Genomic DNA, 24,515 nt, shown 5'->3' with positions numbered 1-24,515 from the left:
GTATCTGCTATTCACTGCCTTGTTATATGGATTAGACAAGGGAGATAGTGTGGCAGAATCTGAAAGATATACAATCTTTCTCTGCACCTTCTCTGTATCTATAACACTATATATTCTGCATTCTGATCTGTTACCCTCATATACTTATGTAAGGTATGATTTGTCAGGTTAACATGCAAAACAATACTTTTCACTGTACCTCAGTACATGACAATAATGCATCAAATCAAAGATGAATTGAGAAAAATGTCTATTTGTTAAAATATTAATTGCTGTCACATTGACTGAAATTAGTTCCATTGACAACTAGATCATATAAGCAGATCCATACCATAGAGCTTCAAGAGAATGGTATAAATTTAAGCAATTGTCTGATCATACATGAAATGTTGTATTCAAATTTGGTCCTTAAGTTTTTAGAAACCACAAGTAAAAAGGTTTGAAAAATGACAGCAAAAGTAATTCCAGCTTTAAATCATCAGGCTGTAGATAAAAATCCGTACAGGCTAAATTCTTTTGCACAGTCATTCCTTATCCAAATCTCTTTGTTAAAACATTGAGGTATATTGTTAATGGAGTGGAAAAATATTGCCTTCAAAATGTGGCAAAATTGGCTTCAAGCTATTGTTAATTTAGAGAATGCGGTCTTCATATTTGTTGATGATGCTATAACTGAGCTTACTTCAGGAAATGCGTGCTCCACTGTAGTATCTAAAGGCAAGTTAAATGGATATCTAATTAGTAGATGTAAAGATATGATTTTGCCACAAGAAAAGATACAAGATAATCTGAAGATGAAAGGGGATTGTTCCAAAACCATTGTTCCTTTATTCTTATGCACAGAGGTTTTATTTTCAGCAACTAACTTTTTTTAAAAATTTCTTTTAGACTGAAAACCGTGGATGTTATGTTGAAAAGCAGTCAAGGAGCTGAGATGCTTGTAAAAATGTATGAAATGAAGCTCAGTGAGGAAGACGCAGTACCAGTAGACCAGGAGGCTATTGAAAGACACAGAACCTTACTACAGGTCAGATAGTTCTCCGTAATCAGTATAGCTAATTGATAGACACAATTCTTGATGTCTTGGTACCCTGGCCAAGTAGTGGGTAACAACAGCAACAACTTGCATTTAAATAGCATCTTTAACATAGGAAAACATCCAAACGCACTTCAGAGAAATTTCACCCTGAGGCATAGATATTGAAGGGCAGAAATAAAAGTTGATCAACGAGACAGGTTTTCAGAAGAATTTTGGAAAAAGAAAGTGTGTTTAATGAGGGAATTCCAGAGATTGCGACTTTGACTGTTGATCCTTCAGCTGTCTATGGAAGGTAAAAGGAGGGGGTTGATTTATATACATTAGTTAGTGGAATGTTAGGTGTCCTTGAGTTTTTAGGCTGGAAGAGGTTGCATAAATAGGGGGATAAGAGTACAGCAGAATTTCATCAGATTTTTGAAACTGATGTGGATCAGGAATCCCTTTGGGTCTGAACTGCACTGTCTAGAAGTGTGAGGTAGGTTGAATTCATACATTCAAGAGGGTATTAGGTGATTATTTAAATAATAAGGCAAAAGAGGGGAAATGTCAGGAGAATGGCTGAATCATAATGCTCATTCAGAGATCCAGTTCAGATACAATGGCTGAATGTTCCTCTATGTCACAACAATTCTGTGATTCTGAGTTAACAGAATCATTATGATGGGTTTAGAAGACTTTGATGTTGATAAATATACCTGCAATAATATTTTGGTTGAGCTGATGTTTTAGGGATGCAAGATGTAGAAGGTTAATTGGGTAAGTACTGAGTTAGTTGGATAATGTAAGCATGGTTGAGTGTCAGCAGCACATGTATTGTGACAGGGACACAGACTGGCCATGTTACAAAGTAGACATTTTCTGTGATGTCAAGTTCAGAAACTTACCTTTGGGTTCAAATTTAATTGCAGCTTCAGTGGGCTGACAGTGATTGTCCACAGTAAACCGGAAAATATTTATAACCTGTAAAGCAATAGACTTGTTGGAAGATTTTTAAAAGAATTCACCATGATACATGATTTGGAGGTGCTGGTGTTGGACTGGGGTGTACAAAGTTAAAAATCACAATACCAGATATGGACACAGAATTTACAGCAAAAGTTTACAGAAATGCAACTGAAATTATATATTGAAAAAGACAACAAACAATCCAGGTCTTTTTCAATACATAATTGTAGTTGCATCACACTGTAAACTTTTTCTATAAATTCTGAGTCTTACAATGTTATACTCCACAACCACCTGATGAAGAAAAAGCACTCCGAAAGCTACTGTTTCCATCTAAACCTGTTGGACTATAACCTGTTGTGTGATTTTTAACTTTGTACACCATGATACATAACTAGTTTATGCCTCTAACGGTAAGAGCTCTACTAGCAAAAATACATGGTCCATAGTCAATTAAAGAGATAGGGATAACATAAATCTAAAAGAAAAGTAATACAAGAATGCAAACAAAACAAAACACATCCTAGTGATTGGCAGGAGAACAGACAAGGATGACAAACAGGCTAAGAATGATACGCAAAAAGAATGTGAAAGTAAACCTGCAAGGGTTATCAGAACCATCTCAAAAATCTCTACGATTACATCTGAAATTGTGAATGATTAAGAGCAATTTTAAAAAGTAAAATGCTGTTTATATATCCGAAAATGAGGGACTAGTTCTAATTCATCATTATTTACATCACAGAAAGAGATTGCCTGCTGTGTCTTTGAGCCTGCTCCACATATTCAATACCCTGTTTCTGCTTTCTCCCATGCCCCTTGATCTCATTCGCCCTAAGGACTATTTAACTACTTGAAAATATTCCATGTTTTAGCCTCAACCACCACATGGCAAGTTTCCTGCAATCTGTAAACAGATGTAGGTGCATCACTGTTCTCATACTGGCTGAGGTTACCATGAAGTGCCCCTTCTCAGACTCTTTCCTCTCCTGAAATATAGTGACCCTCAGATTTAGCCATCACCAGTTGTCCCTCTCTAATGAGAGAGCAGCCTTACGGTCCAAAATGAATATAACAATGTTTATCTTTTACCTGCATCATGTTGAGTAGAGACTATCTTCCTCAAGCACATGGCTTGGTAGTTTGCAGAGCCAAACAGCTGCTTCTGTCTGTTGATTGCACAAAGCTGCTATGTGTCATTCATTGATTAGTAGGAAGGTCTCATCTCGGAATTGGCTTCCCCTGCATCCTTCCCTATGCTATTGTAAATCAACATGAGCCGTTTGTCCAGTTAGAAATTCTGATTGGCTTGTCTCAAGACCCTAATTTTATCCTCCATCTTGAAATTAAATGTATGACCTAAAGCTTAATTGTTACTTCCAGATATTCTGAATCCTTCCGGGAACCTTGGAAACTCCCAGTCTTTACTGTGTTAATATGGAAACTGTTGTTCCAAGTAAAACAATCTCATATTCCCTTTGTTCTAATGGTAATCAAACCTCACAAGCTTATTGTAAGTCAGACTTCAGAACAGGTCACTTGACCCCTTCCTTGAATCTAACAGTCTTGTAAACCTCATAACTATAATCAGCTGAGCAATGGAGAAGAGGCATTGAAGGAGAATGGTATAGTGCCACCGTGTCAAGGTATGCAATAGGTTCAGACAGATGTGAAGGGATAGTTCATGTAGAAGTTTATGTATGATTTTTAAGAAGGATAATTTTAATGCTGTTATGGGTTTAAACCTAATTGGAGATGTTGAAGCATTGAAGTTGCAGGAAATGGAGGCATAGAGGTAATGTGACTAGATTAATAATCCAAAGACCCAGGCTGATGATCTGAGGTTTGGATCAAAATCCCACCATGGCAATTTGGTAGAACTTAAATTCATCAAGTAATTCTAACATATAAAGCTAAATTCAACAATTCTCTCTCTTCTCCCCCCACGCCCCCCACCCCAAAAAAAAATCAAGCTAGCTGAGTAATATTCTGCAGGGAGAGAAAAATGGCAACATATGTGATCTGATGTTTATATGACTTCAATCCCACGGCAATTTGGTTGAATCTTAACTGGCCTCCAAAATGGCCTCCCAAGCCACACAGTTCACGGGCAATTAGAAATGGGCAACAAATGCTGGTTTTTGCCAATGAAGGCCTCATCCCGTGTAGTAAAATATTATAAAGAAAATCGGGAGGTGATATTATATCCACAGAGTTTGGATGATGAAGGGAAGTTTCAAATGTGCCAATAGTTGGGAAGATCAGAGGAACAAAGTGTTAGTTTCATGAATAGGTGGTTATAGTAAATCAGACTTGGGGGAGAAGAACCTTGAGAGTTTGAACCATTCACTGTATGTTCTTGCATATAGACCAGAAAGGTTAATTTGAATAGTCAGCAATTTGGTGTATGTGCTTTAAGAGCTTGAGATTGTCATGAGGACAGGGTTCGTAGAAACCTGCTAATGGTCATTGGTCCCTTCTGATTCTGGTGTCAATTTGAGGATTTTCAATATGAACATATTTATCCAACCATGTGTTTTAGCACATTATGTCACATAAGACTGTTTTTACTCCAAAGTATTAAACCTAATATCAGTCAATGGTTACTGAATATGAATGTTACACTTGTACTGGTAAATGGGAATAACAAAGCTGAAAATTTGTTTTGAACTTTTACTGATGTTTGACACTCGCTCATTTTTGGTTTTAGAAGTTTTTTTTTGTTATAAAAGTAAGTGACGTAATCTTTGTTACTTGCAGCAATGGCTTCATGATGTAAATGATAAAGACGATGTGTTTTCCTCTTTGGATGAGGGAATGCAGCAAGCAAATGCTGTTGGTGAACATCTCTTCAAGCTACACAACGAACGCAATTTGGATTTAGAGCGATATCAAGAAAAGGCAGCACAGCTGAAGGATCGGTGGCGAAATATCTGTTCACAAATTGAAATTAGGTTAGCTGTCTTTTGGGTCCTCTTTTCCAAAGCAAAACTTTTTTAATAGTTTTTTTTTGTATTTGAACTCATTGCTTCTACAAATCCATTAGCCTAGTCTTCTCTACAGGTTTTTCATTGCTGTTTTTCTACTCTCTCACTGAGACCCGCTTCAGGCACATATGTTCATTCATCCCATCTTTGACATCATCTGCTTTAATAACAATTCTCGTTTTTTTTTAAAAGACATACATTGAAGCAATAAATTATTTCTTGATCTCACATTGTTTGCCATTATTTTCTGATCATTGAACATTGGTATAGATCAGAAGCTTTGTCTTTCACATTAATTTATTAACAATTTAAACAACAATGACCATGAAGATTAACTGTTATTGTATTTGTGCCATTGTAATTTCATGATCTAACATGGAAGAAGGTTTCTCTCATAAGATTTAATCTGACAACTAATTGGTGGTACCATGTTCCAAGCCAACCTGATATTACACTATTTCACAACACCACCACCAATGTCTGAACTCTCTAATCCTAATAATGCACGATAGTGACATGTAAAATATCTATTTTATCCTTTTGGTTTCGTTTTCATCTTGTATAAAGTTAAAGCTATTAAGCTAAAGTTCTGAACATAATGTTGGTTGTTGATTCAATACCTTTTGATGTAGCCTGTGCATGAAAATTACAGCTGTGGTCTAGAATTAAACCTTACGTAGAGGAGTTGACTAAGTTCAACTACTTCATTTTACCCTTTCCTTACACTATGCAGAGAGTCTGAATTGGAAAGCATTGAAGGGTTATTAAAGAATTACAGGGGATGCCATCAGTCACTGATTGATTGGATTGAAGAAACAACTGCACAGCAAGAGAAAATGGAGCCAGGCAAGGCTGAAGATACCAAGATCCTGTCACAGCAACTTAGTCAGCAAATGGTAAGAAAAACCAAATCCACTGTAGTCCACCAGTCGTCTTCAAGAATGCAGTGCTGTTGTCTTCAATAGTTAATTCTTCCTTAAACTAGAAAGATCCAGCTAATCAATTCAATGGGAGGACCATTGAACCAAAAGTATTGCCCTTGAAGCCAGCTCCATAAAATCTTCAAGTGACACTTCTGCAAAATGAATTATGATAGACTGGATGCTGTGCCTTGATTTCCTAATAGCATTTTGCCTGCTTGGTGGTGTTTTCTCAATTCTCAAAAGACCAGAGTTCCAAACAAGGGCAAAGAGAAATGCATCAAGGACATTATGAAGTTTTCTGTGAAGCAATGATATTGGTAAAGGGGTGGAGCTTGCTTTTTCAAAATTATGATAATTTGTCCATGAAAATGCGTTATGCTTGGAGTCGAGATGCCTTAATTAACAAGTTGCCGACTAAGCCAATGTTTATTTCATGTATGATTGCCTTCAAGAAGGTGGTAGTCAGCCGCTGCCTTGAACTACTGTTGTCTTTGTGTGGTATAGCCTCAGTGCTGTGAGTAAGTGACAGTGAAGGATTGTCAATATTAGTTCCAAGTTAGAATGATTTGTGGTTTGTAGGGGTACTTGCAAGTTGTGGTGTTCCCAGGCATCTTTACTGATGAGGCACAGTGGAAAATCAACAGAAATAAATGCTGCATTCTATATCCTACGACCTCATGGGACGCTCTGCTCCATTTGCCCAAACATCTGCAGGTTTAGAATCGGCTTGTTCAGTCACATGAAGCAGAAATTTGTGACTTTGAATAGATGTGACCTTCAGCTGGAGGGACAGCTGTAACCAAGGACAACCAAGAAAGTGTCCACTTCAAAAAAAAATACTTGCTCCAATGTTGGTCTAATGTCTGTTTTATTTTCCTTTTTTGTTTTGCTTTGATTCCTATCTTGATAGTCCATAAGTTTGAACTACAATTATGCAGCTTATTCCTAAAAGATTAATACCCCAGTTATGAAAAAATTAAGTAAAACTGAAAACTTGCTCTTAAACTCCACTGTATTTTGTATCATGAAATATATAGACTCAAATTCTTTATTTTGATTTAGGCACTGGTTGCTGAGATTGAAAAGAATCAAACTCAATTAGATGAATGCCAAAACCTCTCTAAACAGTACTCAGTATCTGTAAAGGTAAGCTTTTGACATATTTGGAATTAAATTCATTAATAAGATACTTTTGTTTTTGGTGAATTCAGTGAAACAGAATTTAAAATACCTCACTTGATATCTCTAGGATTATGAATTGCAGTTGATGACTTATAGAGCTTTTGTTGAATCTCACCAAAAATCACCTGCAAAACGTCGGAGAATGCATTCCTCATCAGATGTCATAACCCAAGAGGTGGGAAAGCAGGGCTAAATGAAAATAATTCTTTGTCAATATTCATTGTAAATAAAATAGCAATGCAGTTTTTGATATTCTCTTTCCATTTGTGTAGTTCATGGACCTTCGAACCCAGTACACAGCATTGGTGACTTTAACAACCCAGCATGTGAAGTACATCAGTGATTCTTTAAGGCGACTAGAAGAAGAGGAAGTAAGTGGACAAAGAAAATAGGGACAATGAATTGCATGTGAATTAAGAGCTGGGGTGAGCCATTTGGGCCTACAACCCCATTTTGATGAGATTGTGGCTGATTTGGTTTACAGCCTTGGGCGTACTTTGCTGTATGTACCCTGTAGCTTCTAACTCCCAGTTCAAGACTGCTGCTAATTTCCAATCATTTCTCATGATCAATAAATGTTGGCCTTGCCAGAACTGCCCACACTCCTTGAAAAGTAATATAAGATCTTGAGAGGATTTGGCAGTGTAAATGCTGTAAATGTTTTCCTTTATGGGAGAGAATAGAATGAAGAGCCACAGATTTAAAGAGGTCTCCCATTTAAGATGGAGATGAGGCAAAATCTTTGAGGTTTTTAAGGTCTGTAGTATTTGTCTTCCCCCAGAAAGCAGTGTAAGTAAGATTATTGAATATTTTTAAGGTAAATTAGTATGGATTCTTGATTGTGTACTCCCATACCTTTTTGATTCCTTTATCAAAGTGGAGCTGAGGCCTTAATCAAATAAACTATGATCTTAGGAAATGTCAAGACAGACTTGAAGGGCCAAGTGGCCTACTGCTTCCAATATGATGTTTGTATGTATGTCAGCCTAAAGATGCTGGCATACTTGCAGTAGATTAACTCAGCTCCTTCAAACATTAATTATGGAAGCACTCATGTTACAGTAAAGATATCCTATTTAATCCACAGTTTCAGATTTCAGCCAGAGCATTCTGTGATTACTCTACCCTTGAAGATCATTGTGAGAGTAGGACCATTTTAAGCCCTCAACTTTATTCATATTGGCAAGTTTTGGGTAATGAGCTTGTGTTCTGACACAGCTCACCTGTTTGTGGGGTTTGGGAGAAGTAAGCCAAGTTATGGGGAGCTAGCTTCCAGAAAAGATCAGTGGTTCTAATTTAACTCACAAATGTAAATTTTAAATAGGCAGTCAGTGACAACCTAATATACAAAGCTGACCGTTCAACCTTATTTTGCTTGGAGCAGGATTTAGCAGTTTTGATAAAATCAAACACAGGTGTGCTAACATCAGTTGAGAGAATCTAATGTTAACTGTTTGTTTGTTTCTCCTGAAGAAGGGCATGTGCCCGAAACGTCGAATCTTCTGTTCCCTAGATGCTGCCTGACCTGCTGTGCTGTTCCAGCAATAAAGTTTCAGTGTTTGTTTCTCCGGACTTGCTTAGCTTTTTCAGCATTTTGTTTTTAACAGCTCTGAATCAGTTCATAGAATCTCTTCTTAAAACCCAATTATGATGCAGCTTATAGAATTATAAAGAAATGCAGCCTAGAAAGAGACAATTCAACCCACTGTTACTCTGCCAGCTCTTTGAAAGAGCTATCCCATTAGTCCCATGCCCCAATTATCCCGTTATGTTTGAGGTAGATATCCAATACCTTTCTGAAAGTTGCTGTCGAATCTGCTTCCACCATTCTTTCAGACAGTACATAATGTCGGTTCTGATATGATGCAATAGTTCCATTCTCATGCGATCTCGCGTTATAAGAAAATCGTGCAATAATCACACCATTTAAGCTAATGGGGCCGGAATAGTGTTATAGCCAATATAGTTAAGGAAAGTTCACATTCTACAAATAAGTCTAAAATCTTCAATTGCATTAAAGCTAATTCACATTGAAGAAACACACATTTATAGCAGAACCGACTGTATCTTCTTCTTCACTCCTGACTACAGAAAGTTGTTGAAGAAGAGAAACATGAGCGTGTTGAAAAAATGAAGGAGCTCCTAGGCTGGGTTTTGAATACTCGTCATGAAATAGAAAACAGGAACACTCTACCAGAAGAGGGAGACCTGAGATCCATTGAAGAATCATTTTGTGAGCAGCAGGTATGCGAACACAAATGTCTTATATTAACATTCTGGGAGATAAAATGTAATATTGAGAGACTAATATTAAATGCGGCAAGTGGTCTAAATATGCATTATATTCTGCAGCATCTGCAAAAGATACAGATATGTCAACATTTCAACTGTAGATCTTCAATCAGAATGAAGATTATGGCCTCATTTGCACCCTCTTTGCCAGCCTGTAAATATCAGGGTAGAAGGGTGTGGAAAGTCAAGAATCCTCACTTGGCTTATTTTCAGGGTATGCCTGGAGGTGCCATGCATGGTGTTACACCAGGCATACCCATGGTGTAATACCTTATTTTTAAATTGTTTATATTTACATATAGAGTACTGCATGTCCCTTTCTTTAAAACATGGAGGATCTGGTGTTGGACAGGGGTAGACAAAGTTAAAAATCGCACAACATCAGGTTATAGTCCAACAGGTTTATTTGGAAGCACTAGCCTTGGGAGTACTGCTTATTCTCCACAACTACCTGATGAAGGAGCAGCGCTCCGAAAGCTGGTGCTTCCAAATAAACCTGTTGAACTATAACCTGGTGTTGTGACTTTTTAAAATTTTTTTTTTCAAAACAGCATTTTTGTATATTGTCTTAAACAGAACTAAGGGTAATAGTCTCCAAGGGAATGTTAACACTTTTTGGCTGTTCTTGGTTTTGTTTTAGTTCTCCAGAAGCAATGTTTTGTATATTTGTTGAAAGTAACTTACTAATTTAAAATTTTTTCTTCTTCCTTTCTGCTGGGTAGCCAAGCCTTTCACTATAGTCATAGAGTCAGAGGTATACAACGCAGAAACTGACCCTTCAGTCCAATTCGCCCATGCCAATCAGGCGTCCAAAGCTGATCTAGTCCCATTTGTCAGCATTTGGCCCTTATCCCTCTAAATCTTTCCTCTTCTTGTACCCATCCAGATGTCTTTTCAAATGTTGTAATTGTAACCACCTCCACCACTTCCTCTGACAGCTCATTCCATACTTGCACCACCCTCTTTGTGATAAAGTTGCCCTTTAGGTCACTTTTAAATATTTTCCTTCTCACCTTAAACCTAGTTTTGCACTCACCTACCTTGAAAAAAGACCTTGGCTGTTCACCCTATCCATGTCCCTGATAACTTTAGAAACCTATATGGTCACTCCTCAGCCTCTGACCCTCCAGGGAAAATAGCCTCAGCCTATTCAGCCTCTCTGTAGCTTAGACATTCCAATCCCGGCAACATCCTTGTAAATCTTTTCAAGTTTCACAACATCCTCCCTATTGCAGGGAGACTAGAATTGAGTGCAGTATTCTAAAAGTGGCCTCACTATAGCCGCAACATAAAATCCCAACTCCTGTACTCAATGCTCTGACCAATGAAGGCAGGCGTGCCAAACATGCCAAACACCATTTTCACCACCCTGTCTATCTGTGATTCCACTTCAAGAAACTAAGCACCTGCATGTCTTGGTCCCTTTTTGTTTGGCAATGCTCCTGAAGAGCCTGCCACAAAGTATACTAACCCTGCCCTGATTTGCCTTAAAAGCAACATCACCCACTAAATTAAACTCCATCTGCCACTCATTGGCCCATCTCATCAAGGTCCTGTTGTACTCTATGATAACCTTCACTGTCCACTCCGCCACCAATTTTGGTGTCATCTGCAAACTTACTCATCATACCTCCTATATTCACATTCAAATCATTTATGTAAATGACAAAACGCAGTGGACCCAGCACCAATCTTTGCGGCACACCACTGGTCACAGACCTGCAGTCCAAAAAACAACTCTCCATCACCATCCTTTATCTCCTAGCTTCAAGCCAATGTATCCAGTTGGCTGGCCTCCCCGGATTCCATGTGATCAAACCCCCTTGTAAGAAGCTATGCAGAAATCATCATCTTGAGCTTCTGATGGTTGCTGTTGTTGTAATGGCTGTTAGTCGTAGAGGTCTCCAGCATGGAAACAGGCCCTTTGGCCCAACTTGCCCATGCCACCCAGTATTTACAATTAAACTCATTTCATCTGTCTGTGTTTGGTGCGTATCCCTCCATACCTATCCTTTCCATGTACCTGTCTAAATGTTTCTTAAATGACAAAATTGAACTCTGTTCCAGCACTACCTCTGGCATTCCAGACATTCACTACCATCTGAATTGCCCCTCTGAACCCTTTTGTATCTCTCCCCTCTCACCTTAAACTTATGCCTTCTAGTTTTAGACCCCCCTGCTGTTGGCTATCTACTTTATCTATGCCTCTTATGATTTTATATACCTCTAGGAGGTCACCCCTCAGTCTCCTATATTGTAGGGAAAAGTGTTCAGCCTATCCAACCTCTCCTTATAACTCAAACCTTCCAGACCAGGTAGCATCCTGGTAAATCTTTTCTGCATTCTTTCTAGTTTTAACGATATTCTCTCTATAGTAGGGCAACTAGAACTGCACACAGCACTCCAAATGTGGCCTCACCAATGTGTTGTACAGTTGCAAAAACGTGTTCCAACTCCTATACTCTGTTCTCTGACCGATGAAAGCAAGTGTGCCGAAAGCCACCTTCACCACCCTGTCTACTTGTGACTCCACTTTGAAGGAGCTATGAACCTATATGCTGAGGTCTTTTTGTTCTATAACACTCACCAGGACCCTACCATTTACGCTAAGTTCTGCCCTGGCTTGACCCAGCAAAATGCAATACTTTGCATTTATCTAAATTAAACTTCATCTGCCATTCCTCAGCCCAGTGACCATAATTGATCAAGATCTCGTTGCATTCCCAACTAACCACCTTCGCTGTCCACTTTACCCCCAATCTTCATGAAATCCGCAAACTGACTAGCCATACCTCCTAAGTTCTCATCTAAAACCATTCTATAAATGGCAAATAACAGTGGACCCAGCACTGATTCTTAATAAATATTTTACTTCTGAACATCGCCAGAACTTCAGAGTCATTGAATTATTTGCAGAATTTAATTGCTATTGTCATTTAGAGAGATATGACAATTAACATACAGCCAGGGGGAGGTGATGTCTAGTGATATTATCACTGGACTGTTAATCCAGAGACCCAGGTAATGATCGGAGGACCCAGTTTTGAATTCCAAGAGAGCAGATGGTGAAATTTGAATTCAAAAATCCAGTATTAAGAGTCTAATTGTCAAGTGTTGGAAAAACCCAACTGGTTGGCTAATGTCCTTTTGAGGGAAGGAGGCTGCCAACCTTACCTGGTCTGGCCTACATGGGGCTCCAGACCCACAGCATTGTGGTTTACTCTTAATTGCTCTCTGGGCAATTAGGGATGGGTAATAAAAGCTACCTAGCCAGCGAGTTCCTCATTCCATGAATGCGTAGAGATCCCACAAACAGTAATTCCGAGAGTTACCTGTTAAACTGGTTTTGGTGTGAGACCGAAGAAGAAATGTTAAAACAGGATAGTGGAAGTGGAGGTGAGCTCTTCTTTTACAAACACTATAGGAACAAGGCAAAAACATACATGTTGTTATGGTCTCGGTTTGTCGTGGGGTTTGATTCCACGACAACCTGACTTTGAAATGTGCATACGGCTTACTGAGTGCCATTATATTAGGAGGTGTGAAAGAACAACTTGAGATTTTGCATTTCACCTGATGAAAGAGTGAGTGATTTCTGCTTAGACCTTCTGTATTTTAGAGCTAATAAAATTAAGAGTTAACTTTAAAGGTATTTAACTGTTGCTCTCAAATTTTCTGCAATCATGTAACTGCATAGGACCATCATCTATTATTGAAATTTGAAGTACTTTTTCTGTATCAAGATGCTTACACGTTTAATTCGGTTCCTCGGCATACCTGTTCAAATAACAGACTTCTTCACTAATGTGATAGCAAAATACTTTAGATGCTGTAAATACTCATCAGATCAGGCAGCATCTGTGATAAGAGGAAGTTTACAGATTGGTGATCTTTTCTCCGAATACTGTACTGAAATGTGAATTTTATCTCCTTTTTCACAATTGCTGCCAGACCAACTGACTATTTCCAGTATTTTCTGTCTTTACATTTTCAGCTATTTATTCTTGCTGCCATGATTGAATATACTCTGCTCCATACTCCGGTTGTAAGTTTGCTCGCTGAGCTGGTAGATTTGTTCTCTGACATTTTGTCACCAGTTATAGTTGGTCATGTTATTTGGTGGCTAGTTGGTGCCCATTTGTGAACCTCTCTGAAATGATATCATCTACCACGACAAACCAAGATGGATAAATAGCAAGCAGGGCAGGACACCAATGCTTCACTGGTGGCTCACTGATGATGTTACCGAGCATGGTGGCGAAACATCTGAGAACAAATCTACCAGCGCCGTGAACAAACTTACAACCTGAGTACATCCTGAGTACAAATCTTCTCCAAAATCTCTGCTCAACACTCTTTGTGAATGTGCACATCTGCATTTCCTATTGTAAATTTGAAATTGATATCACTCGTCAGTCCTTTTATTAAAAAAAAATTTCTAATCCTGGAAGGATTTTTTTTTTTAAATTGCATTACATACTGGTAATAGTTTCTGGATTAGTGGTGCTGGAAGAGCACAGCAGTTCGGGCAGCATCTGAGGAGCAGTAAAATCGATGTTTTGGGCAAAAGCCCTGGTAATAGTTGTCTATCTAAACCCAATGTTTCCCAGTAGATTGTCTACTAGCTACATAGGATCATCATTTTTATTCACATCAAATTTGCATGCATCCTTTAACCATTTTTAAGTTGGTAAGATGGAAAGCAGAGTCTGTGATCATTTTGATAATTAAATGTTGAAGTAAATGTATACTTACATATTATATTTCCCTCCATAATTTAACATATGTGAAACATTTTCAAATAAACTCAGTTTAATGTTGCTAAAACTGCATTACTATGATGAGTCGGCAGTTTCTATTTGGGAAATACCATTCCAGGTGAAAGCATACTAGCAAAGCCTAAAAATATTTATTCTTGGTACAGGCAATTACAGAAGAACTCAATGCCAAGAAAGATCAAATAGTGGAAGCGGTCAAAACAGCACAGATTTTTCTAGCAAAGCATGGGAACAGGTTAGTTGGTGTTGTACTTTGTATTTGTGTTTGGATCTCAGTTGTTACCATGACAGCACATTTACTAAAAATGAACAGCTGGGAAAGGAAAAGATCTGCTTCCCGACTTAATTATGTACGGGTGTGGAAACTTAGATTTCACAAATTGTAATTCCTGCTGAGTTCATGGTTTGTGCAAAGTAATTTCTTGTGAAGGAAGTTCTATTGTATTCCTTGATCATCAACAGATAAGCAAAGTAACCCACATTTACCACTTTATAATCATTTAACTAGCAATACGGATGCTAAAATTGGAAATCTAAACTTAGACGTCCAGAGGAAATAATGTGGACAGGTGGGAAGTGATTCTCATTTGCCTTTAAGATAAAATTTATTGCTATTATCATCATTTCATTTGATATCTACATAAGTGCATACAAACATACGAATAATTGTCAGAGCAATATGAAGAAGTTTAATTATGTGCAGTAGCATATCTGCAGGGTCATCTGCATGACGTGTAACACCAACATCCCATTCCTGTGTTAATGTACTTTGATTCAGGTTGTTTTCCCCAAGGTAGAAATGGTACAAATACCATAGAAATATTTTGAGAATTATAATATTAAATAAAAATATACTTTTAATATCTCGTGTAATTATATTGGTATAATTCAAGCTCAATCTACAAATCAAAATAAAACAATTCTCCATTTAGGTTCCAGTGCTGCTGAGTTAAAAGATAATCCATGTTAATGAATGCATAAAGAAGTACTTCCCTTCATTGTATCAAAATATCTCATCTGGCAAGTCATCCTGTCCTTCCAGATTTCATATGTGCAAAATGTATTTTTGTATGTTGAAATAACTTGTAAGAAAGTTATAAAGGTTGATGGGGGGGTAAGCTAGTGGATGTGGTTTACTTGGACTTAGAAAGTTTTCGATAAGGTCCCACATAAGAGATTAGCATGTAAACCTAAACTGCATGCAATTGGTGTAGCATACTGATATGGATAGAAACTGTTTGGAAAACAAGAAACAGAGTAGGTATAAACAGGCCTTTTTCTGTGTGCCAACCAGTGACCAGTGGGCTACCGTAGGGGTCAGCTCTTAGGACCACAGATATTCACTATATATTGAGTTAGATTAGGGAACTAAAAGTAAATCTCCAAGTTTGCACATGATATAAAGCTGGTGGGAGGGTCAACTGTGAGGTAGACACAGATGATTTAATGTGATTTGGGCAAGTTAAGTGAGTGGGCAAATGCTTGGAAGATAAAGTATAATGTGGATAAATGTGAAGTTATCTACTTTGGTTGCAAAAACAAAGGGAGATTATTTATTATCTGAACGGCAAAAGATAAGGAAAGAGGGAGGTGCAATGAGACTGGGCAGGATTAATGTATGAAGAGAAATTTGATCGTTTAAGACCATATTTACTGCCTTTGAAGAATGAGGGTGGTGATTTCTCTTAAACCTATAATTCTGACAAGACTAGTCAGGGGAAACTGTGGAAGGACATTCCAGATATAAAAGACTTGGAGTCACAGTTTAAGGATATGAGATAGGCCATTTAGGACTGAGATGATGAGAAATTTCTTCAACCGGGGAGTGGTGAGCCGATGGGATTTTCTGTCACATGAAGTGGTTGAGGTCAAAACATTGTTTTAAAGAAGGAAATAGATATAGTTCTTAGGGCTAAAGGGTATGGGGAGAAAGTGAGAACAGGGATTTGGATGATCTTGAACGGCACAGCAGGTTTGAAGGGCTAAATGGCCTAATCTACTCCTATTTTCTGCCTTTCTGAAAAAGGCCTCCAGAATCAGAAGCAATTTGAAAGTGAAGTTTGTGTTATCTGTGAGCATACTATTTGAGACATGTAATGTAAATATTAATTTTGTATCCTAATGTCTACTTTTGGTTAATACAGATTATTGTCAAACTCTTAAGGAATCTGGAATTTGAGTTCTCCAAGTTGTATGATATTTAATTTTTAAATCTCAGTAATTGGCGCATGTTTTCTGACCTAATTGAAATCACTTTCTTAAAAAAAGGGGCAGAGTTTGTTCATTTGGCTGATTATGAATTTCCTGTCTATTAGATAGAATAGAGGGAAATCGCAGATTAGTGAGTGCACTGCTGGAAAGCACTGACCATAATATCAATGTTAAAAGAAGTGGGAATTGGTTCAGTATAAATGTTAAAGTCCCAATGATCAAATGAAGTTTGACTGTTTTGGAAGAATCCCATGCAGAGGTTTCCTTCCTCATTTCATCTGCCCTCCTTTACTCCCTATTCCCAAATGCAGACAATATTAATTACTAATTGTTGAATCTTTCCAGGATGTCTCCGGAAGAACAACAACAAATGATGTCACAGTTGAACACGCTAAAAGAAACATATAGTCACCTGTGTGAGCAATCAGCAGAGCAACTTCAGCAACTACAGGATAAACTCACTGAAGAAGTGCAGCGCAAGGTATACTTTGGGTCATAAAAATATTGTTCTTGAATTAATATTTCAAGTATCTTGTTACTGCCTCCAACATCTGGTAATGTGACTACATGGATCAGTATATGAATGTATTTGTGACTGCATAAATGACCAAAAATCACTTCATTGCATGGTGTGTTTTATCTGTAGTAGCACGGAGTGAACATCATTACTCATGTACATCTGATTACTCAACCCACAGACAATTTTGTGTTTCTCAGCCGATTATCTCCAACTGAACAGTGCTGGCTTTCAATGTGCTCCCTGTAGTAAACTGTGTGTGCTTTGCCTTGTGTTTCTTTTCAAAGTATGTATCCGCTATATGCTTCATTTATAGTGAAAAACTGCTAGAAATTTATCAGGCTAATCATAGTTGACATTTAAAGAAATCTCATTACAAATTTGCACTCTTCATTAAGCAAACAAATAATATTGTATGATGTGAGTTGTAAAGGAAAATAGAGTTTCCATTTGCCTGACGAAACTCAGCAGGCCTGAAAGCATCTGTGGGAAGAATCAAAATTAACATTTCTATTCCAATTTAACACCTCTTTTAGCTGACTGAAGCTGAAAAAGGTATGAGAGAGCAAGTGGACCATAAGAGGGTCAGGGAGGGTTAGAAGGATTAGAGATCTCACATGTCACTGCATAAAGGACGTAAGAATGGTTGAAGCGATGTAAGATAGATCCAAATGTAGGTATTAATGGAAGGATCCAAGTTCTCCAGAAAGCAAAACCAAGAAATCCAGACACCTCCCAGAACCGTAATAAGATTCTTCTGTCCAAACTTTCCACCCGACCAGCCTTTAAATTCAAAGTATTATATTCTGTCATTTCTGCCAACTTCACCAAACAGATTTTTTTCTCCTCCCTTCTCCTGTCACCCTTCCAAAGGGACAGTTCCCTTCAGGATAACCTGATCCACTCCTCTTTCACCTTCAGCATCTTAAGCCCTCCCACTCCTTTCAGCTGAAGCAGTGACTTACTTATCATTCTTTCCGCCTAGTCCATTGTATTTGTTGTAGTATCCTCTATCTTGGTGAGATCAATTGCAGACCAGAGGAGTGCTTTGGGGAACACCTTGGCAGTCATTTTGTGTTGGTCAGGAAATAAATATTAGCACCACACCAAGAGAAATCCTGTCTGCTCCTCTTCAAACTGTGACATTAATGTGTGTTATACTGGCGTATGGAGCATCAGTTTAATGCCTTAATCCAAAGTATTTAGAATGCTGAGCATATTTTATGGATCAGGCTGTAAAGGCCCCTGCTGACGGAGATTACATTGCCTGAGAAACAAAAACTGAATCTTTTCAGACCTCATTAATTGTTTACTGCTTCATCAATGCATGACAGGGTGTGGGTGTGTTGTGTGTGATATGTGTTGAAATAAGAATGGTCTAATTGAGTTTTGCTCAATTACTACCACTTTTCCAAAGTTACTCACCTAATGTCTGTTTCCAGGATACCCATATGTTACCTATATATCGTGATGCACTGTGAAATACAGCCTGATACTAACTCTAATTGTGCCATATTTTACAGTGTTCTCACAATATATTAATATTTCAGCATTTGTAAGGTGTCTCATGATAAATAGCCAATCTTAGAACCTACCTTCTCTGCATTATTCAGCAACAGGAGGTTGGATATATATATATCTTTATTGCTTCACTGCAGAAAGGAACTATGTTTAAAGATGGTATGGTCTTTGCTTGCTATAAGCAACATAGTGTGATCATTATCAAGTATGAATTTCCATGACAAGTTGAGCATGATGTGTCACTCTGATTTTCCTATGAATAATTATGTCAAATTAACCAGCATCCTTGCTTACAACTCAAAACTAACCCTTCTGAAATAGAAGATGGATTAAAATTTGATGCAAAAACACCCCATAAGCCGCATGCTGGACCTAACAACAAGCTTACACTGTGTGTGACACTGCTGAAATACTCGCATTAGCTCTGTTTGCTACTGGCAAGCCTACTGGTAAGTAAATGTTTTTGTCTTTTCCTGTTCTAAATTGGTATATTCTACTTTTTTCACATTTCTGTCTTTGTTCGTTGTGTATTTCTAATTAAAATAATGCCAAACAATTAACTATCCACATCCTGGACATTATCATTGACTAGAAATTGAGCTCGAGTAGCCATTTAAATGCTGCGCAGTTATGGGCAGGTCAGAGGCTAGGAATCCTGCAGGGAGTAACTTACCTCCTGTCGTCTTAATTCCCTATGAACCATCAAAATGGCACAAGTCAGGAGTGTGATGAAATACTCCCCACGTGGCTAGATGAGTGCAGCTCCAACAGCATTCAAGCCACTTGACACCACCAGGATGAAGCAACCCACTTGACTAAAACACCATCCATCACCTTCACCACTCTATAGTGAGATGCAGCCTAATATACTAGCTACAAAATGCACTGCAGTAAATCACCAACCCTCCCTTGACAGTGCATCCCAAACCCAAGACCTCTGCCAGCCAGAGGACAAGGGCAGCAGATGCATGGGAACATTCATCTGCAAGTTCCCCTCCAAGCAACACGATGTCCTGAATTGAACTCTATTACTGCAATTCCTTCATTATGACTGGGTGAAAATCCTTCTAATAAGCACCATGGGTGCCTCTCCATTGTGAGGACTGCAGTGTTTCACGAAAACAGTGCACTTACCACCTCCTTCAGTGCAATTAAGGACAGGCGATAAATTTAACATTTCCCAAAAATCATAGCTTACATTGTGGCTTTCAGGATCTCTGAAATGTATGATAACATTCCAGAAATTATCATATTTTGGTAAAAATGTCATATTGCATTAAATAAACAATTCTGTAAGGAGGAATATATTTTATATAACCAGTTTCAGGCTTGCATAGAAAATGGGAGCAGGAGTAGGCCACTTGGCCCTTCGAGCCTATTCCACTATTCATTTATAATCATGGCTGAGCATCCAAAGTCACTGGCCTGTTCCCATTTTTCCCCCCCATCCTTCGATCCCTTTAGCCCCAGTTGCTACCTCTGATTCCTTCTTGAAATAGTACAATGTTTAGCCTCAACTGCTTTCTGTGGTAGTGACTTCCACAGACTCACTACTTTCAGGGTGAAAATTTCTCCTCGACTCAGTCCTTAATGGTTTGCCTGTATCTGCAGACTGAGACTGCTGGTTCTGGACTACCCTATCATCAGGAACATCATTCATACATCTCCCCTGTCTAGTTATTAAAGTTTCCTCTTCATTCTTCTGAACTCCAGCAAATATACTCCAAACCTATTCAAGCTTTCCTCATGCATCAGTCCTGCCATCTCAGGAAATAATATGGCAAATTGTCATGACACTCCCTCTATAGAAAGAACATCCTTGCTCAGGTTAGGAGATCAAAACTGCACATGATATTCCAGATGTGATCTCTCTAAAGCGCTGTGTAATTGAAGCATGACATCCCCATTCACCCCCACCTCCTCCTCCTGTTCATAGCCATTTAGATAATAATCCACTTTCTTCTTTTTGCTCCCAAAGTGGATTATCTCATTTATTCACATTGAGCAAATGCATGGTATTTGCAGTATAATCATTCAACTTGTCCAAATCTCACTAAAGCATCTCTGCATCTTCCTCCCCTTCCATCCCCAGTTTTGTCATGTGCAAATTTGGGGATATTGCATGTAGTTCTCTTATCTTAATAGTTTAATATATATTGTGAATAGCTGGAGCCCATGCATTGATCCCTAGTGTATGCCACTGGTCACTGCCTGCCATTCAGTAAAAGGCCCATTTACTCCTATTCTTTGTTTCCTGCCTGGCAACAAGTTTTCTATCCATCTCAACACAACAACCCCAATCCAGTGTGCTTTAATTTTACATGCTAAGCTGTTATGTGGGACTTCGTCAAAATAAAATAAACCATACCCACTGGCTCCCCCTCATCTCTTCTTTTGTCATTGAAGAATGCCAGTAAATTTATCAACTATGATTTTCTTTTCATAAATTCATGCTGACCCTGTCCAATCCTGCCATGTTTAGCAAGTGCTCAGCTATTCTGTCTTTTATAGTCTTTTTCAAATACAAAACTCCGATGAATCTCATTCTTAGATTTGGAGATTCTGGTGTTGGACTGGGGTGTACAAAGTTAAAAATCTCAATACCAGGTTATAGTCCAACAGGTTTATTTGAAAGCACTAGCTTTCGGAGCACTGCTCCTTCAGGTGGTTGTGGAGAATAAGATTGTAAGACAAAAATGTATCGCAAAAGTTTACAGTGTGATGTAACTGAAATTATATGTTGAAAAAGACCTGGATTGTTTAAGTCTCTCATCTTTTAAAATGACCATGTTAGTTTCAGTTCTTTCATATATAAATCGCAAAACGTCTTTAAAAGTTACATTGTCAAGTGAACTTTAACAATTGGTGTCATGTCGGCCCAGATAATGCATTGAAGGTTTGACCTGCCCTGTGTGAGACTCTGTGCTGCAATGGTCAGACTGGTTCTAATCTAAAAAATGGATTTACAGAATCTTACATGGATTCATGCAGTATTTGAGCAAAGTAAAATGCAATTGTGCAAGTACAAATTCGCCTGGTGTGGTGGGGGTTATGAGTGTGAGAGAGTGTAAAGGGGTAAAAGTCTATGACAGGGTGTGTGGGGGAGTGTATATATGAGAGCAAGTAAAAACAAGGGCTGCAGATGCTGGAAACCAGATTCTAGATTAGTGGTGCTGGAAAAGCACAGCAGTTCAGGCAGCATCCGAGGAGCAGGAAAATTGATGTTTCGGGCAAAAGTCCTTCATCAGGAATAGAGGCAGAGTGCCTGCAGGGTGGAGAGATAAATGAGAGGAGGGTGGGGGTGGGGAGAAAGTAGCACAGAGTACAATGGGTGAATGGGGATGGGGTTGGAGGTGATAGGTCAAGGAGGAGGGTGGGGGAAGGTAGCAGAGTACACAATGGGTGAATGGGGGTGGGGATGAAGGTGATAGGTCAGAGAGGAGGGTGGAGTGGATAGGTGGAAAGGAAGATAGGCAGGTAGGACAAGTCATGGGGACAGTGCTGAGCTGGAAGTTTGGAGCTGGGGGGAAGGGGAAATGAGGAAACTGGTGAAGTCCATATTGATGCCCTGGGGTTGAAGTGTTCCAAGGCGCAAGATGAGGCGTTCTTCCTCCAGGCGGCGGTGAAGGAGGCCCAGGACCTCCATGTTCTCGGCTGAGTGGGAGGGGGAGTTGAAATGTTGGGTCACAGGGCAGTGTGGTTGATTGGTGAGGGTGTCCCAGAGATGTTCCCTAAAGCGCTTCGCTAGGAGTCGTAGTGTCTCCCCAATGTAGAGGAGCCCACATTGGGAGCAACAGATATAATAAATGATATTGGTGGATGTGCAGGTGAAACTTTGGGGCCTTGGATGGAGGTGAGGGAGGAGGTGTGGGCGCAGGTTTTGCAATTCCTGCAGTGTGTATATATATATGTGTGTGTGTGTGTGTCTGTGTGTGTATGTATCCCAGTTGAGGACATCCCCATAGGTACCGGGCTTGTTATCAGCCTCTGCTCGGCCACTTTTCGTTGTTGCCTGTCCCAAAGTCCACCTTGGAAGGCGGTCACCCAAAGATCCGAGGCCGAAAGTCCCAGACCGCTGAAGTGTTCTCCAACTGGGATGAAACACTCTTTTGTGTATCAATTGTACGTGGTCCAAGCTTCTGCTTGGTCTGTCCAATCAACCATGCCTCGGCATCCTTGCCTGCAGCATGAGGTAGACAACATTGGCTGAGTCGCATGATTGCCTGTCTCGTACGCGTAACGTGGTATCCATGTCAACATTCTGACACTTCTTGCAGTGTCTACCATGACCAGGTTGTATGTGAGCACCTCGCCAAGACCTTCCCCACACCTCCACTTCTCGCCTTTAAACAACCACCAAACGTCAAACAGATCAGTGTTCGTAGCAAACTGCGTGGCTGTCACGACAACACTATACAAACTTGTCATGGTAGATGCTGCAAGATGTGTTAGAATGCCGACACGGATGCCACCATTATGCGTGGGAACACATCCCACAATGTCAGTGGCAGGTACTCATGCGACTCAGCCAACATTGCCTATCTCATATGCTGCAGGCAAGGATGCCCTAGGGCGTGGTACATTGACAAGACAATGCAGAAGCTACGGCAATGATGAATGAACACCGCACAACAATCAACAGACAGGAGTGTTCCCTCCCAGTTGGAGAACACTTCACTTCAGCAGTCCAGGACGTTCGACCTCGCACCTTCAGGTGACTGTCCTCCAAGGCAGTCTTCGGGACAGGCAACAACGAAAAGTGGCCAAGCAGAGGCTGATAGCCAAGTTCAGTACTCAAGAGGATGGCCTCAACTGGGACCTTGGTTTGATGTCAAACTACAGGTGACCCCGTTGCAATATGCGCACACGCAGACTGATGCACGGACTTGCAACCTCTCACAGACTTATACCCTTTTACACTCGCACATACATACACACAGTCACAGAACTCATAACCCCCTCCCCCACACACACCCCGACATACACAAGTTTGTGAAGTAAATTTGCACTTGCAGAATTACGTTTTACTTTGCTCAAACACTGCATGAATCCATGTAAGATTCTGTAAATCTGTTTTTAAGATTAGAATCAGTCTCCCACAGTGCAGCTCATATCTTAAATGCATTATCTGGGCCGACATGACACCACTTGTTAAAGTTCACTTAAGAATGTAAGTTTTTAAAAAAAAATTGTGATTTACATATGAAAGAACTGAAACCAACATGGTCATTCTAACAGATGAGAGACTGAACAAACAATCCAGGTCTTTTTCAATATCTAATTTGTTCTATCACACTGTAAACTTTTTTGCTATAAATTCTGTGTCTTAGGATCTTATATTCCACAACCACCTGATGAAGGAGCAGTGCTCCAAAAGCTAGTGCTTCCAAATAAACCTTTTGGACTATAACCTGGTGTTGTGATTTTTAACTTTTATATCCTTAGACAGTTGACAAATGACAAGAACGCTAAAAGTCTATTAAGTGTTTTGTTAGGTCAAAACATTACCGCCATGTTTGCTGTCTTGCCTGCTTTTTTTCTTTGTGCAATGCTTAAGCTCACTGTATTACCATCCCATAACACTACAAGTTCACAGAATATGCATAAGTTAATACTTAGTCACTTTCTAAAATTCATTTATGATGTTTAATTAGATTATTTTATAATCTTGAGATGTATACAGCAACATTTACAAGTGTACAACAGTTCAGAAATTTTTAGCATAAACCACAAATGGCAATGCAATTCTGTGGTTTTAATATGTCAGCTCATTAATGTAATTTTCACATTGTGTGCATTGTCAACCATTGCTCCATCAAGATTAAATGATTGTTCTTGTTAATATAATCATCTTTCAGATTATCAAGCACTCGAGTGCATTTTTTTCTTTTCTTAAAGATGTTCTCTTGTAATTTTTCCTAGTGAGGGATCTAGTTTCCTATAACTGATTGCAGATCTTTTATTTCCTGCTACATCAGGGCCAGACTCAATTGCCTAGTTTCAGAGACCACTCAAAGTTTAGTCTATTATCACAAAGCACAAGTTAGCTACCTACCTGCAGCAGAACTGACTAGAGTTGCATCAACTTAGGATATTTCATTCCATGACATCATGATGCTG

General features: G+C 39.1%; 1 protein-coding gene across 1 annotated transcript in view; it reads left to right on the top strand.

Annotated features, from left to right (window-relative positions):
• LOC122563694 (microtubule-actin cross-linking factor 1) overlaps window positions 1-24,515 on the top strand; it is a 536,485-nt gene that overhangs the window by 295,286 nt on the left and 216,684 nt on the right. The window contains 9 exon segments of the mRNA XM_087976866.1: window positions 889-1,027; window positions 4,745-4,938; window positions 5,705-5,867; window positions 6,957-7,040; window positions 7,144-7,251; window positions 7,349-7,447; window positions 9,168-9,320; window positions 14,293-14,381; window positions 16,703-16,838. Of these exon segments, the coding sequence (XP_087832992.1) occupies window positions 889-1,027; window positions 4,745-4,938; window positions 5,705-5,867; window positions 6,957-7,040; window positions 7,144-7,251; window positions 7,349-7,447; window positions 9,168-9,320; window positions 14,293-14,381; window positions 16,703-16,838 (1,165 nt within the window).

Source organism: Chiloscyllium plagiosum, unplaced genomic scaffold (genome assembly GCF_037043375.1).
Source record: "Chiloscyllium plagiosum isolate Xiang-an unplaced genomic scaffold, Cpla_swu_hap1 HiC_scaffold_30, whole genome shotgun sequence".
NCBI classification, from domain to species: domain Eukaryota; kingdom Metazoa; phylum Chordata; class Chondrichthyes; order Orectolobiformes; family Hemiscylliidae; genus Chiloscyllium; species Chiloscyllium plagiosum.
This window is presented reverse-complemented; position numbering and strand designations above follow the sequence as displayed.